Source organism: Acanthochromis polyacanthus, chromosome 20, assembly GCF_021347895.1.
Source record: "Acanthochromis polyacanthus isolate Apoly-LR-REF ecotype Palm Island chromosome 20, KAUST_Apoly_ChrSc, whole genome shotgun sequence".
NCBI lineage: Eukaryota > Metazoa > Chordata > Actinopteri > Pomacentridae > Acanthochromis > Acanthochromis polyacanthus.
The window spans coordinates 6,928,338-6,945,989 of NC_067132.1; the positions used below are offsets into that span (position 1 = coordinate 6,928,338).

The 17,652-nt window shown below is 42.6% G+C and overlaps 1 protein-coding gene across 11 annotated transcripts in view; it reads right to left on the reverse strand.

Moving 5' to 3' along the window:
* LOC110954165 (microtubule-associated protein 4) overlaps positions 1-17,652 on the reverse strand; it is a 178,409-nt gene that overhangs the window by 123,228 nt on the left and 37,529 nt on the right. For all 11 annotated transcript variants that reach the window (XM_051940808.1, XM_051940802.1, XM_051940804.1 and 8 more), the window contains exon 2: positions 2,583-2,771. In XM_051940808.1, coding sequence (XP_051796768.1) covers positions 2,583-2,769 — 187 coding nt within the window. In that variant the 5' untranslated portion in view covers positions 2,770-2,771. The remainder of the gene's footprint in view (positions 1-2,582; positions 2,772-17,652) is intronic.

Consider the following 17,652-nt stretch of genomic DNA (forward strand, 5'->3'; position numbering starts at 1 on the left):
TTAGCAAAATGTGTGATTTGGCTGATTAAAAAACACAGCATGCCTTTTCAATGAGTTTCTGAGCTTCAGACAGGTAAAAGTAGAGTGGACACGTTTGTGCTTCAACCATGGCAGGAAAAAGGAAGCTACACAAAAACAAGAGTGTCCTTGTTGCTTGTAATTAATCGGCACTTGATTGCAAACTGAACTTTTCCAGCGGTTGAATCGGTCAGTAGTATTTGGAACTTAACGCGAGTACTTCCAGGACTGTGTTGAATTGTTTGCCATGGTGATCTTAATGGTGAGACAGTTCTGTGATGAAAGAAAGCAAACTTTTTCACTAATCTTGCTCTGTGATAGAAATTTCTGGACAGATCATTTCTATTACAAAAAGCGAAGCCATTCTGCAGTGAACACATGCAACACATGCTGCACACGCTAACACACACGCTAACACACAAACACGTAGAACAGGCATGCACAAACCCACACCACATGTAAGATCACTAAAAGAAACAAACAGTTCACACTCAAACACACGAGGCATCGTGAGTGCCCATGACGTGCATCACACCTGGAAAACAACAACAAAACAACAACAACAATGTGTGGCTCCCTGCTGACAGAGGACAATAAGTTCTGCCTCGCCTTGCTGTTTGGCACTCGGTGTGTCAGCATGTCTGCATTTGTCCAAATGCACACAGCGTGCCACAGTTGATCACTGGCATCACCACCCATGGCCCGTCCTGCAGCCGGCTGTCACTGCTGAGGCCCACACAGTCTGACTGTCTGACCAGAGTGTCTGGGGAACCAGAACAGGCCCCAGAGCTGAGTCATCCCCGGCTAACTGTCACTTCTATTTATCTGCTTATGAGCTCATCTGTGTATTGGATTCTTCTACTGTATATTTATATGTGGACTTACCTCCTTACCTACCACTTGTGTTTTTAAACCTATCTCTACAGTAAGTTAACAACATGCCAGCTTAATGAAAGAGGTACAGGTTACTGAATAGAAATAATACTGTAGTTCTTCAGCCTTTTTTTTTTCTCTCCAAAAAGTACGGTTGCTGTTTTAATACAGAAATAATACAAAAGTCATTTATGATCTGTCTGCAGAACATTGAAGAGATGTCTAAGAAAGTCTATCATACATTTTGGAAAATGTTCCACCAAAAACATTTTTATCAAAACTGACCTCCAAACAGTAAAGTAGTCCTATGCTGCAATAAAATATCCCACAAGAATAAAATTACAAATTGTACTTTCTGAAATCATATTTATTTCAGAAAAGTTCACTAATATAACCTTGCCTACAATGTCAAAAATGTTCCATTAAATTGAGTTGTATTTATGTCCTGTCATTTCACAATATATGTCTTCTCTGCACTTCACGTGGCAAATTATGGAAAGACAGGAAAATGTTATGTCCTTTAAGGACCCATTCAAAACATTCAACAACACCTGAGACACATGACCTAGACTGAGTATGAAACCTTCTCTGAACCATGACCACTGGCTGTATGACTGGTGTTGAAAACTAACTGCACATCTTCCTGTGTTGTCCCCACATTCTTCCAGTGTGCTGGGATGCTCACAGCAGTGACCGCTACTCTGCTGATGTTCAGGCTACCTTCTGCTCTGAGCTGAATGACACCCAGCAGATTCAGAGAGGCGGCCAGTGGAGACTGATAGCATCAGGCATTTAGGAGCAGGTGCAGCTCATGTTACATAACAGACTCACTAGATGTCCAGAGATTAAGCCAAATAATCACTATTACACAGTCTAATAATAACACAGTGGTGTTATGAACTGAAGTTTCTCATTTCTACTTTTTTTTAAGGCTGCACTAAAGACTTTTATTCCCAATAAATTCAAAGTGTTGTATGCAGGAGCTGCTTCTTTGCATTGAAAAACAGGAGGAATAATCAGTATGTAAATTATAGACACCAAATTGAGCTGTGTGGAAATGAGAGATAAAACCTGATAAACCCAGTGTGCACACGTCAGCAGCTCTTAGAAACTACTTATAAAACACACTGGAGCATTTAGCAGTACACAGATGTTAAACAGAGAGAATGTGTCCTTAAATAAATGATCTTGTTGTTTCATGCATGTTGGATGTGTTTGCTAACCCTCTGGCAGTTTTACATGGTGACAAAATATAAATATCAGTATGCTCTGCTGCCACAAGTGGCCAAAAACCTACTGAATTAGCATTAGCTGTATATGCATTGATATGCATATACAGTATCAATATTATGTACAAACATTTGGACATCTTTATTATTCTTTATGACTCAGCTTCCAAATAAGAAGCATTGAAGAAACAAAACAACTCAGAATCTTTCCTCTTCTTCCACTGCTGCTGCCTGTCCTCCTGTTCTTCTTGTCGTACTTTAACAACTAAACAGAAGTGATGGCAGGACGTGACTCTAAATATGCAGTTCTAGCTCTCGCCCTTGTCCCTGCTTCAAAGAACCCGATCCTCTCTGGAGCACATTCATCCCTGTGCAGCCTTCTCTCTCATTGTAGTACACGTGGTCATGATGAACATCAGATGCATTAGCCACCCTGTACTGTCATCATCACATCCTTCTCACCTGCCCTGGTGTCATCGTTGTCCAGTAGGGGGATGTAGTCCGTCTTTCCCACCGTCTCCCCGACCTGATCGTCGAAGGTCTCCGCCTCCAGCTGAGCCACAAAGTCCCTCTCCACCAGGCTCTCCGGGCCCGGCTGGGGAACGCTGTCTGTCAGCGCATCGCTCAGACTCAGGTCTAACTCTGCCATGGCTGCACAGAGACACAAATACAAGGGCACAGTCAACATGATGTCACCTGATGATGCTCCAACCCAAAAATAAGCTGCAGAACCATACAGGTGTGGGTCTACTGATCTGTTTTCTTCAAGGCCCACCCGGATTATCAAGAAGACCAATGATTGTTATTAGAACTGATCGACATTTGCATTCAAAATAAAAATCTTGGAGTCAAATTGTAGAGGAGCACAACCTCTAAACACAAGACTTAGTTAGTTGAACTACTCTCTTTTATGTTTTCCATCTGTTTAATTAAAAGACAACTTTTATCATTTATCCTTTATTGCTGATTGACTGTTACGGCATGTAAGCAATCAGGTTGGTCTGTGAATGGGACAGTGAAGACTACAGACATGAAAAGGAAACTCGTTTTTAGATGAATTTATTTATCACTAAACTGAAAACTATTCCACATTGGATCTGATTGTCATCCAGGATAATAATAGGTCCATTCTTAATTAAATCATAATCAGATTTCCTGCTGAAGAATGGCATGAATATGTCAATAAAACGTTGTGATGAATGTGGTCTAACTTCAGTCTCTGCGATGCAGAGTTTACTAGACTTTGGCAAAGTGGAAAAGGAAAGAAACAGACAGAATGAAGCTGAAATGCAAAGATAATAAAAGAAGTGGAGAGAGGAAGGAGGTTAAAGAAATGTAAATGAAGTGGTTGTTAAAGGAAATGAGAGGAGAAAATCCCTTTACATCCATCACTCACAACAACAACAAAATACAGAAAGTCCACTACAGCCCACAATAAGGTGTCCAGCATCTGGAAATGTGACGACTATCGTTTTTTGTGTTTTTTTCTTCAAAAAATAACTCATTATTTTTGTCAAGTTACAGGTTTTGGGCCCTCAGGCGGCATCAAAGTGATTGAGACAGTGATTGAGACACAGGGTCAGGATGGAGGATACCATCCTGAGCTGGATGTCCTCCATCTACCAAGTCTCAGTCTGACCTCTGACCTCCTTTTAGGGCATCTTTTCTACACGATGCCCTACATGTAGTACCACTGTCTATCACAAGGGGGCAGCGTTTGACCTGAGACTGTGTGCATAAACCAATGACCTGGAACAACACAGAAGCACAATCTGTACCGAAACATGAACACACAGACACACACTCAGCTCATCTGGGGTGCAGCCGACCAATGGCCACCAGCAGAATCTGCAGAGTCATGTTGTGTCATCTTCCAGCTATAATGCCAGATTATCAGCGCTGCCAGCAGCAGTCTGCCTTTCTCTGCTGCTCAGACAAGCTCTGCTCTTATTCATCTCATCTCCATTGCTACAACTATGCCTGTATTATCTACATTTAACCTCTCTGCCTGAGTTAAACCATCACTTCCCTTCCCCTTCGTGTAAAGCGCTGATTAAACAGCAGGCTCGGGTCCTGCTAAAGGATGATACAAGAGATCCACTTTTGAGTTTGTTTCCTTTTTACCTGGTTGCTCTGATAACCACACTCATCATCAGACATTAATTAATTCTTTCTATTTAAACTGCAGCCACCAGCTCATCAGTGGATCTAACTCTATTCACTAGAAAGTGCTCGTACTGTAATAGATTTCCATTAAAAAGCCACAAACAAAAAAGTATCCTCATCCTCAAACTGAGGCTGTCAAAGCACAAATACAACTCTCTATCCCCATCTACTGGATCATCTGTTCACTTACTGCAGTAAGGGCAGGTACAGGTACAATCATAACAGTACTTTTGGTCATACTACTGTGTCTTCAGAGTCGACCATAGTCAACATCATCCTTCTACTGACTGCATTGATTTGGGTTTGAAAGTTGAATATGTTCTACAGAGTTAATCACTAACTGGAAACACACTGGTAAAAAATACACAATATACCACAAGCGTGTGCTCTTAATGGGACGGGACACTGACAGAATACAACAGGGGTTCCCGACCCTCAAAAACAGTACTAGGAACTTACAAACCCCAAGAAGCAGTTAAAACATCCAAATGCAGCGTGCAGCCACATGCAGTAATAGAGTCAGGGAGTGTTTACTGACCAGCCAATCAGTCAAACAGCTGTCCATTACAACCTTAGGGAGAAAATACTGTGGCCACGTTTACATGAGACCTTTAATTCCTCTTTAATTCAGAATTAAAGTTAATTCCGCTTTAAAATCTCCTTGTAAACACTTAATTCCGAATTAAAAAGTTAATTCCGAATAAACTAATTCCTGTGTACGTTCTATTCATGTATACAGTTAATTCCACTTTAGTTAATTCCGGTCATTCTGTGCATGCTTGGCTCCTCACGTAGCAATGATGTAGCGACGTGCACGTTCTGTGCCAGAAGTAGTATGCCATTGTCGAGTTGATGTTTCAAAACGACAATTAAAAGCAAAGCGAAAAGCGTGCTTATTAGTTGTTCCCCCATGTTGTTGGTGAAAAGAAATGCCTCGGCAAATGGAGTTTGTTTTCTTCCGGTAAACAGGGATACGTCATGTCCACTCCCTGTTCAATCAGAATCCTTTCCAACGCCCAAGCGTTAAAGCGGAAGGTCCAGGCAATTTCCGCCCGAAATTTCTACTGAGATTTACAGAAAGTAAATTGAATGCTGTTCTTGAACTGTTTGGAGTACATGCATGGTTGGGGTCTCATTTGAAAGCTGACAACCTGAATTTTCACCCAGTGCAGTCAGAATTACTCTAGGTGCTACTGGCACAGAGTATTTCATGTTGGCACACACTGAATTAGGATGAATTTTTTTCTCGCCTACATTTTTTCCCTAATTAAACACCTGAAAATCAGTGTGGCAGCACTGTAAGAGCTTGAAAACACAATATTGCAAAAGCCTGGGGTCTTACATAGTTCAGGTCAAAATTTCAGAGCAATACTACAAGAAATGAGTGTTTCACACATGTATTTGTACTGATATGCTCCGCCCCTGTCAATGTTGGATACAATCTTTATACACTGTGCACACTCTTTACAGAATGGTATAAATTCATTTTCACTTCATTTTCACATTATTTTCATTCCAAAAACTCATAAAGAACTCAAAAAATCACTTCAGATAGGCTTCAGTGTCGATCACACACACAGATTGAGAGGAATACAGAGAAACAGCAGGTGGAGCCCGGAGCTCACGAATGAAATATCATATAAAGCCGCTGGCAGAGGCGGGATTTATATTCAAGCCATTCAGCAAGCTCATTGGCTACCAGGCCTGTCAATCTAACGTTTCCTCCGGCGTGATTTGCTGAGAAACAAGTCAATCAAGTGATGTAATCGATATCTGTCAGACTCGGCCATGGTTGGCTATATCGCCGAAGTAGGCGGAAACGAGTCACCTGATTGGTTGAAGTCCGGTTTGAAGCGGTAGAGAAGCGTTCAGTATCCATTTTGAATCGCGAACAAAGGAAATAGGACCGTGTATGATAAAGTTATAATAGAAAGATGCAGTGAATATGAAACGCACAGCGCCACCACGCGCCGCGTGCACGCGCACGGAGCCGATCGTTTTCTGGATTTTTTACCTATTTCGAGACATGTTTTGGCCAAAGTATTATACTGGATTGTTTCCTCTGGATGGCTAAGCTTGGGTTCTGGCCGGTTTTTGTGGATTATCTTCTTTTATGACCAGAAACGAGCGTCCAAACTGCGTCGACAGGTGAGCTGTGCACGTTTACATGACTTGTTGTTTGTTGGATAAATGTGTTTATATTACCCGCTGTGGTAATCACATCTGAAAGTGGTTTATACCGGCGGATTCATGAGAATCTCAGCTTTCTATGTGTGTATAGTGTTTGTATAATCGTGTTTGCAGTGTCCTTCTATTTTAAAAAAAGCGTATACCGATAAAAAAACGGCCCGCCCGCGGGCCGGCGTACTTTAACGGGTTAAAGGAAGGGGAATAAACGTGTGGTCGTTGTAAACCTTAATTCGGAATTAATAGTTCAATGTAAACTCGAAGCACAAAACTGTAATTCTGAATGAAAAAACTTCATGTAAACGTGGCCGGTAGGACTCCACCAAGAACTGCATTAGAAGAGGCAAAGGATGGAGCTCACAGTGGTCTAATGATTATTGCCTAAACTGTATCTCTGTCCAAATACAGGAGTAATAACAGCATCCATAATATCATTTTACAGGAATGTAATACAGGCTGGGAGAAGAAGACATCGGTCCAGGTAATCTGAAAGGATAAACTGTAATATTGTCTGAACATACAGATTCTGTGTATAACCATCAGACCACAGTCTCCCTCAGATCCTCTACATTTAGCTGTTTCTGTACTTATTGATGACTTATTGATCTCTGAAACCCCTCGCCCATCTGCAGCACATTTCTAGGGTGGAGATTCTGTTGGCTGGCAATTCACACATTGAAAAGTGTGTTTGTAGCTCATTTAACTTTACCAGTTTTAATTTCTGAACGCAGCACATTACACACCTTGTCATTACTTGAACTGGTTTTACTGAACAGCGTATACCAGCAGAGGAAAAACTACAGAATTCCTTCTCCTGACAGACTGTGTTGTGGCATGCACTTAACAAAATTATCTTTTCTTGCTGAAGTCAGTTGCAACAAAGTCTATGGCTATGTTCAAAATGACTCCCTGACTACTATAGTGTGGTACATTTACTGTCCACCATTTGACCTGAGTGTGTGCCTTTATTCACTATATACTGCCCCCCAAAATCAACAATTACATCTAATAATCTCACAATATAACTGCAGCATTTTAAATACATCAAAATGACCAAATAATGATCCCTTGTGTCACGTTACATGACATGGCAGTAATGAATGAGTGAACAAGTTAGCATCATCTGACTTCATTAAATATGAAATAAATTACAACTGTCAACCCATGTAGATATTTATATACTTGAAAAATTGAATTTTGTGGGTCTGAGATTTGAGCTGCTCCATCAAATATGGCCCGGATGTGTTAATAAAGAAGAGTGTAGAAAACAAGGTTAGTGTGTTCATTGTCTTATTGTACATATCGTGGATGTGTGGCATCATTGTTCCGCTAATCATCTATTCTAGTTCACAATCATTCATTCCCAAACATTCAGTCTGTCAGCTAAACTTACAACCAGAACACATAGTGAACAATAGGCAGCTTCTGAATGAGAAATATAAACAAACTTTACGTAGGCGTTCTCACTACATGCCTGACTAGCAGTGTATCAGCAGCAGTAAATCAGAGACCAGGGTGTGTCACAGGAAGACTGCTGCCTCCACCACAAAGCCATGCTGGTCAGAAACACTGTCCCAGTTTCCATATTTAACCCCACATCATTTAGAATATACGACGTCATATGAGCCAGCTGCACAGTTAGCAGGGAGATCTGTACTACCGGGCCTACAGTGTGATCAGATTCAACCTGTGCAGCTATCTGAGTCCTGTTTTAGTCTGTGTTTGTTGTCTGAGTCGTCTTCAACTGCTTCTATTTCTACAGCAGTCCCCACATAACCACAGCAGCAGAACCTTTTCATTAGCATGGGTTTGGATCCCGGGATGAAAATACAGCCAGAAAACACGCGTTTTTTGATCCCAGTGAGGTGCTGTAGTTGAAACTGAGCTCCTGCTGCTTACAGCTTTGGTGTGGCCACTCGGAAATAATCTGGACTCAACAAAGGAAGGGAAAGGGCAGTTTCTATTGTGTCGTCTGCTGACAAATATTTGAGTGTGTGTGTTGGATTAGTCATGAGCATTTCAGTGTGTCTGTGTGTCTGTGTCTGAGTGTGTGTGTGTGTGTGTGTGTGTGTGTGTGTGTGTGTGTGTGTGTGTGTGTGTGTGTGTGTGTGTGTGTGTGTGTGTGTGTGTGCTCGCAGGGTGGTGGCTGTGCGTCCCCCGCTGCCAAAAACCAGAGGTGAAGGTTAAGCCTCTTCTTAATCTACTTCCACAACACTATTGTATGTAAACAGAAATGCACTATGACAGGCATGGAGATGATAAGAAGAAAACCAACAGATAACAGTATGTAGAAAAAAAAAAAACTGGGCAGAACTAAACTTTCTAACTGCAATTTCTCCCAGCTGTATTATTCTAAAAAAAACCTTCCTATTTATATTACACAGACCCATATTTATGATGTTGCCAAACTTTACTAAACATATATCAGGTATATCTACATTGCATGAACAATTAAAACATTGCAGTAGCTTGTGATTTTTTTCCCCAGAACAGCTCATATAGTGGTTGTCATGGCGATGGGTGACATAACACATACTTAAATTTTAATCCAAAAAAATCTCTCTGCGTTTCTCTCCTCCTGCTCCTTGACTATATGACCACACAGTGTAATGTCCTGCTGGATTAATCCCCTGGCAGGCTGTGGTCAGGATCTTAAAGACCCTGGAGGAGGGTTAGAAGGTTTAGGAGGGTTAGGAGCGTTGGCTTGAAGCTGCTCCTTATGCTCCTGCTGCTCCTTTATTATACGACTGCAGGCTGTGGTCTGTATCTTAAAGGACGCTAGGAGGGTCAGCCTGACACTGCTCCTCCTGCTGCCACATTTGGCTCCTTGGAAGAAAAACTCTGCATAGGCCAGATTTCATTCCAACGTCCTTGGTTAATCATTGAGTATCAGTCTGGATTGTATTGGCTAGATGATAAGCTGTTGACTCTTTGTAAACCATTAATCCTTACTCACTTCTGTTCAGATCCATAAATCTAAAAGGAAACATTCCACAGCTTGATTTTAATCATTCTGGTCGCTACACGCGGCTACATGTTCTTCTACTTTGCAGCTTCAGGTTTGAAACCGGATATTTTCCAGCTGCCGCCGAGCAAGGCAGCGCAGCTAGAATTGCTCTGAGTGACTATAATTATCTAGGAGAGAGATGTGAAAAGACAAATGCCTCTTCCCTGGTGTAACAGGACTAAAGAAGTTAGAGAAACGTTATAGGTTAAGCCTGAGTGTGGAGTCACTTCCCTGAAGAGCTGAGCTGGTTGATTTAGACAAACTAGACTACACAAAAGAAAATCTGCATTTTCAGTCTCACTAACTGCCTGCCCCCAGCTACACTAACTATACTACTGGAAGAGTTTGGACAGCTGTCCAAGGACCGTGTGGCTGTTAAACTACTGCAGGGCAGTTAAATGTCCCTGCATTACCACTGTGCAGACCTGTGATTATGGGCATGTCACATGGACTGAAGGCTGACAGGAACGCTGACTTCACTGGAGTCTGGTAAAAAACATTAAGTCACACACTGGACACTGGATGAGATCCATCTGGCATAAAGTTTATGATCTACAGTAGAGGAATAAACAGCATAGAATAGAAGATTATACTGAGATCTATATACACCTGCAAATAAAGTAAAAAATGTAGAAAATATGTATAATCACTGTCAAACGATTAGCTGTGTATACAGTAACCTGTATACAGTAAGATAGTAAACTGAATATCATTGGGTTTCGGTCAGAAGACGACACTTTGAAGACTTCACATTGCACTACACTCAGCATCTGATGGACATCTCAGATACAGCATGATCTATTCAATATCAAAATCACATAAAAAGGAGGAAAAATCCAAAATGCCAAGAATGACGACTCATCCACATATTGTACATTATGGTATGTCAGGTATGGTATGAAGAAAGCCAGGATAAAAGCCAGGATAAAAATAATACCTAAAGAGTAAAAAAACTTAATCACCCATGAAGAAGGACTGGTGTTCAGAACAATCACTGATCTGCCTCCAGCTGCACATTCATCATCAAATAACAATCATGATTTCACCTTCCTACAATTAAATGAACATGTGTTACGGCCACCAGTGTTGGTGTGCCGTCTCGTTTTGAGGAGGCGTTTTATTGGGCCTTTGTTTGGGAGTAATTTGTGTGTGGGTTCAGCTGGGACTTTTTGCAGAGCCTTTGGAACCCCAGCTGCCAGCCGTTTCAGCTGACGACAGAGCTGATGACGACCTGCACTTCAGTCTGGTTCTCCCCGCCCTCCGGCTGTCCTGATTGGGTCACCCTCCAGCTCCTCCTCCTCCGACCAACCAGAGGCAGCCAGGCACCACACCTGCTAACTATAAAGTCCCACCATGCCATTAGTCTTGGTGGCTGGTACTTTGACCAGTCCACCCTGGTGCCTCTTTGCACTGTGGCTCTGTATTGTGGTTCTGTGTGGTCTTTCGGTCTGGAAGCACTTGTGGTGGGTGCTACAGACAACTTCGACCTTCTGTTGGCTTTAGTTTAGTGTGGAGCCCTATGTGTCAGTGGAGATTGAGGCTCTAATTCGTAGTCTGCCAACTGTGTAGAAGCCACTTCGTATTTTGAGCATTTGTGAACTGTGCATTCTGTGCAAAAACACAGGAGTCCAGATGGAAATACAACAGAGAAGGTGAAGAGATGGTCCTTCACAACAACTCATCATCTGTTGTTTGGAAGGAATTTAGATCTGATGTTCAGCCAAAACAAATCAAATGCAAAAAGAGGATGAGACACATGTCTGTGTCACCGAGCAACGCAACTAACCTGTTTAACCACCTGAAAACCTCACAAACTCCAGGATGATGATTGAACCATAAGATGAATAATATTACCAGAGTTACCTCCCTGAGGCACCTCAGATACCTCCACCAGCGATGCTACAGTTTAACACCACATTAGACAACAGGAAAGGGATGGCAGGTTTCTTCAACTAAGTTTTTGTGCAATTCTATTCAGATGTAGTTTCTTGGAGATCCACTGTAAATATAGGGGCATTTCTATTTTGATGCTGATTTGCACATTAGCAGAAGTGTAGCACAATTTGGAAGTGAAAGCAGAACTATGTTAATTTAAATGTGAAAGTGCAATAAAAATATTCAGCCCCTAAAAGGACAATGTGTTAATCATTCAGTCTGGATTTTAAGCTAGAGCTCATGAATGTATTTGAAGATATGTTTAAAGCAGACAGTAGCTCGGTGTCCTAGTGTTACCCTGAAGAGATCTGTGATGAATCCTTTTGAAAAGACAGTAGACAAATTACATTTTCTTTACTTCTTCCCCAGCTTAGAGCCAAAGATCAGAACAAAGAAAAGTCTAAATATGCAACAGAAGGAGAATATGTTGATGCTTCAAACTCTGAAGAACTTCCTTGCGATTTTACCACAAGTGAAGTCATTTTGTACCATATTCAGTCTTCAGTATCACTCCCACTGTGGGATAATTAATAAAATCGTAAAAGCCCCCATACAGACAAACGTGTGTGATGTGTAATTAATATGTAGAAGAGCAGAAAACAGAGTGCACCGTGGCTTGGGCCTACAGATCTCTTCTGATGATATCACTCTCGAGGAGAGGTGGGACACTTCCTCTAAATTCTCAGCTTACTATGTGAGTGGGTGTGTATTGCGTGTGTGTGTGTGTGTGTCTTGGCGTGTGTGTATGTCTTAGTGTGTGAAAAGGAGCAGCTTGAATGAGTTTATGGCTCTGTGGGTGCTGCTACCGGTTCCTTCTCCTCTTACCACCATGAGCCACAGTAGTGCATCTGAAGAAGAGGTCTGCAGCAACATAATATCTCTGAATAATTGGCACAGAAAGTTCTGATCATGAATCATCAGCATAATATTTACCAACAACTGCATAATCTGGATTAATGTTCAACATTATGTAACAGATTAGTGTCCAGTGATGAGTCTACAGAACTGACTCCAGATCAGTCACTGTATTTATTTTGAAGAGGAGGTTGGTGTGTTGTACGTATTTACAGAATCTGTATGTGTGTGTGTGTGTGTGTGTGTGTGTGTGTGTGTGCGCACGCGTGTGTGTTTGAGGCCACTTCCCCTTTTTCGTTTTTGTGCAGCCACACTTCTGTTTGTGTTTTGTCTAATGTACAGAGACAGCTGACAAGGGATTTTTAGCCTTCACTCAGTTTCTCCCTCTCCTACATAAACATACACACACACACACACACACACACACACACACACACACACACACACACACACACACACACACACACACAACTAACACCCAATTTGCAAATGCTATTTATAACATCAATTTCTACTTACTTCACAGGGCTACATATAGAGACAAACAATCACACTCGTATTCACACCTACAGACAATTAAGAATCACCAATTAACCTCAGAATCAGCTGCTAGGAGCTGTGGTCTGAAGGTCACTGATGCCCGTCGCGGCGGCAATCCAAAGACCCAGGGAGGCCGTCAGGCTGAAAAAGGAGGCTTTTCGGGACTGGTTGGCTTGGGGGTCTCCCGAAGCAGCTGACAGGTACTGGCTGGCCAAAAGGGCGGCAGCTGTGGCAGTTGTGGAAGCTAAAACTCGGGTGTGTGAGAGGTGGAGAACTGTTGACCCATACTGGGGATATCGTCAAGTGGTGGAAAGAGCACTTCGAGGAACTCCTGAACCCGGCAAACATGTCCTCTGTGGAGGAGGCAGAGCCTGAAGACTCGGGGGATCTTTGTCCATATCCGTGGCAGAGGTCGCCGAGGTAGTTAAGAAGCTCCTCGGTGGCAAGGTGCCAGGTGTTGACGAGATTCGCCCTGAGATGCTGAAGGCTCTGGACATTGTTGGACTGTGTTGGTTGACACGTCTATACAATGTCACGTGGGCATTGGGTACAGTACCTGTGGAGTGGCAGACCGGGGTGGTGGCCCCTATTTTCAAAAAAGGGGGACCGGAGAGTGTGTGCCAACTACTGAGGTATCACATTTCTCAGCCTCCCCGGGAAAGTTTACTCTAGGGTGCTGGAAGGGAGGATCCGACCGATAGTCGAACCTCGGATTCAGGAGGAGCAATGCGGATTCCGTCCCGGTTGTGGAACAGCGGACCAGCTCTTTACCATTGCGGAGCTGCTGAGGGGGTCATGGGAGTTTGACCTGCCAGTCTACATGTGTTTTGTGGATCTGGAGAAGGCCTATGACCGTGTCCCCCAAGGGGCACTATGGGGGGTAACACAGGAGTATGGGGTACCGAACTCGTTGCTACGAGCCGTTTGGTCCCTGTACGACCAAAGTGAGAGCTGTGTCCGCATACTCGGCACTAAATCAGAGACGTTTCCAGTGGGTGTTGGACTCCGCCAAGGCTGCCCCTTGTCTCCAATCCTGTTTGTGGTCTTCATGAACAGGATCTCAAGGTGCAGTCGTGGTGGGGAGGGTGTCCAGTTTGGGGGCCTCAGGATCGCATCTCTGCTTTTTGCAGATGATGTGGTTTTGTTGGCATCAGACCGTGACCTCCAGCACGCACTGGAGCGGTTTGCAGCCGAGTGTGAAGCGGCAGGGATGCGGATCAGCACCTCCAAGTCCGAGGCCATGGTTCTCTGGTGGAAACCGGTGGATTGCTCCCTCTGGGTTGGGGGGGGAGTTGCTTCCCCAAGCAAAGGCGTTCAAGTATCTCGGGATCTTGTTCACGAGTGATGGGAAAATGGAGCGAGAGATGGACAGGCGGATTGGTGCGGTGTCAGTAGTAATACGAGCGTTGTACCGAACCGTCGTGGTGAAGAGGGAGCTGAGTCGTAAAGTGAAGCTGTTGATTTACCAGTCCATCTACGTTCCAACCCTCACCTATGGTCAAGAGCTATGGGTAGTGACCGAAAGATATAAGCGGATACAAGCGGCCGAAATGAGCTTCCTCCGTAGGGTGGCTGGACTCAGCCTCAGAGATAGGGTGAGGAGCACAGACATCCGGAGGGAGCTCGGAGCAGAGTCGCTGCTTCGTCGCATCGAAAGGAGCCAATTGAGGTGGTTTGGCCATATGATTCGGATGCCTCCAGGGAGACTTCCTTTGGAGGTTTTCCAAGCATGTCCGTCTGGGAGGAGACCCCGGGGTAGACCCAGAACTTGCTGGAGGGATTATATGTCTCGTCTGGCCTGGGAACGCCTCGGGATCCCCCAGGAAGAGCTGGAAAGCGTTGCTGGGGGAAGGGACGTCTGGAACGACCTGCTTCGCCTGCTGTCTCTGCGACCCAGCCCCGGATAAGCGGAAGAAAATGGATGGATGGATGGATGGATGGATGGATGGATGGATGAACCTCAACATATTTTTGGACTGTGGGAGGAAGCTAGAAAACCAGGAGAAAACCCACAGATGCACCGGGAGAACATTGAGACTTCATGCAGAAAGATCCCAGGAAGGCCGGGACGTGAACCAGTGAAATTCCAGCGGTGAGGCGACGGTGCTAACAGGAAGCTTAATATTGAAAGTACTGGAAAAGGAAAAATCCCTGGTAATAATTATAATTATAATAACAGGAATAATTATACATGTAATAATATTAGACTATCACTGATCAAATGATGTTCCAACAGCATTTTACTGCTGAAGAGGCCGGAGATGCTTTTTAATAATTTTTAAAGGACTGCAACTGGTGATGATCTGGTTTGTGGCTACTAATAATCATGATTGTCATGGTATTAATGAAAAAAAATCCTCATTTCCACACAGATCAGTGGCAGCAGGTGTAGGGCTCTCATCTGCCATCAGAAGTAACTTAGGTGTAAAGACATTCAGAAATAAACCAACCACCTTCAAGTTTTTTGTTTTTTTTTGTCATTTCAAAAGTTTGCCTCAGATTTATGGAGTAATAGGAGTTCTAAATCAAAATATAAATAAATAAATAATTAAATAAATAAATGCGGAACTATAAAGAGAAACAAATAATTAAATAAATAAATGTGGAAATATAAAGAGAAATAAATAAATAAAAGGAAAAAACAGAAAAGGTAAAAGCAAAGACAAAATTTTCCTATTTATTTATTTCTCTTTATATTTCCACATTTATTTATTTATTTATTTATTTATTTCTCTTTATATTTCCACATTTATTTATTTATTTATTTATTTCCCTTTATATTTCCTCAGTCCACCAAGAAAAGGAAAAATGCAAATCAGTTTGCTCTGGGCGGGGATTCTGAACACAGGAGTCCTGCCTGACACCAGCTCCCAGCACGGCTGAAGTGAAGCCATGTCACCGTTGAGCTTCAGCTAATTCTGCCACTGATAAGAAAATAAACATTAATTTACCGAATTAGCAGCGTCCTTTCAGTGTCTGATGGCAGAATCAGCCGAAGCTCCACGGTGACACGGCTTCACTTCAGCCGTGGTCGGAGCTGGCGTCAGGAAAGAAGCCTGTGTGCGGGTACGACTCCCCACCCTGAAAAGGAAGCCCCGCCCAGAGCAAACTGATTTGCATTTTTCTATTTCATGGTGTCAGGCCATTATGAAATAACCACCAAGAAATAAAATGCAAATCAGTTCGTTTTCACTTGGTGGACTGAGCTGTCAATCAAATGGCTCTAGGCGGGGCTTCCTCGTCGTTCCTGATCACAGGCATATGAAGAGTAGACACGACCATAGACTGTATATATAGTGGACGTAGCATCTGGCTCCAGAATTGACGCCAACCCGGAAGTGTCAAAAACTTGCAATATCACGCTGTCCGCTAATGTTGGCTCCAAGAAGCTTTTTCTCCATAGAACCCAATTCATTTTTGGAGAAAATAAAATTTGATAGACTGATTTTCTACAGCTCAGGATTTTTTTCCCGTTAGTTTTCATGGTCAAAATGAGAGATCAGGTGGCCGATCTTAAATTAAATCAATACTGAATTTTAAATAAATCGTTAAAGTTGGCGGAGCCAGGGGGTGTGGCTATACTTGATGGACAGCAACAGAAGCCTCTGCGGTAAAACGTGGGCGGGATAAGAGAGTCCTCAGTCAATAGTGCCCCTAGTTGCTCTCCGGTCCAGTCTGTTTGATGACGCTTTTTACGTCACTGGCTCCAAAAAATCCAAAATGGCGACCAGGAAGTAGCAAAATCCGGGCTTCATTTTCTCGATGTTGAAACCAACGGGTGACGTCACGGTTAGTTTACGCCTGGACACGACACGCCCCTCTGAGCGGCGTCCCGACGGAGACGCTAAGCTAGTGGGGGCAAAGTTTCAGTGTTTTCCATTGATGTGTACGGCACGAAAATTAAAACAAGAATGCCGGCTCATTGTGCGGCATACAGTTCCACACTACATCGGACGATCAAGACAAGGAAACTTGGAATAACTTTCCACAGGTAAGAATAGTTTTGGGCTCGTTTTTTATTATTAAATCTTGTTGAGGGTCTATGAGAGCTAACTAGTTAGCCATTAGCAAAACATTAACACGAGCTAACAGCTGGACAACCAAATACCAGACGATTAATAGTAGCTGTAGTACAAGCAGTAGTAGCAATATGAAAAGTACAAGCAGCAGTAGTAGTATAAGTACCTGTTAGAGTCGTAGACGTAATATCAGCATGTGTAATAGTATTACAAGTTGTAGTAGCAGTGACAGTATCAGCAGAAGTAGTTGGTGTATTACCACTAGTAGTAGCATTACTATTAATACCACCAATACTATCAATTGTAGTTATAAAGCCTAACTCATATATAGCCAGATTACATCCATGTTCTTCCTCCAAACCCATTTTATGATTGGGATTACAGGCAATTCTTTAGGACTGCTTTCAAATAACTGAAATGTTACCAAACAATGCTATACTTATCAAATTAAATAGCTTTGGTCTCCAGTATATTGGCTAATTCAGTTCTTTGTACTTAATTTATTAGCATGATTTCTTTATAAATATGTTGTTGTGTACATACTTATTTACTTCTCTGTCTACTTTTTCTTTACTCCATGTAGGTTTCCCAAAGACTATGGGTTGAGGAAGAAGTGGTAAGCAGCTCTGAGGAGAGAGGGGTTTGCTGCAAGTATATAACAGCCTAGAGAGAGAGATAAATAAATAATAATTATTAATAATAATTCTGTTGTTTATTGTAATTGTGGTTGTTTATACGTTTCTTTTTTCTTTGTTGCATTTATTGAGATAATTTGTTCTTGTTCCTTATTACTGTAGCATTGCTGTAATTACCTATAATTATA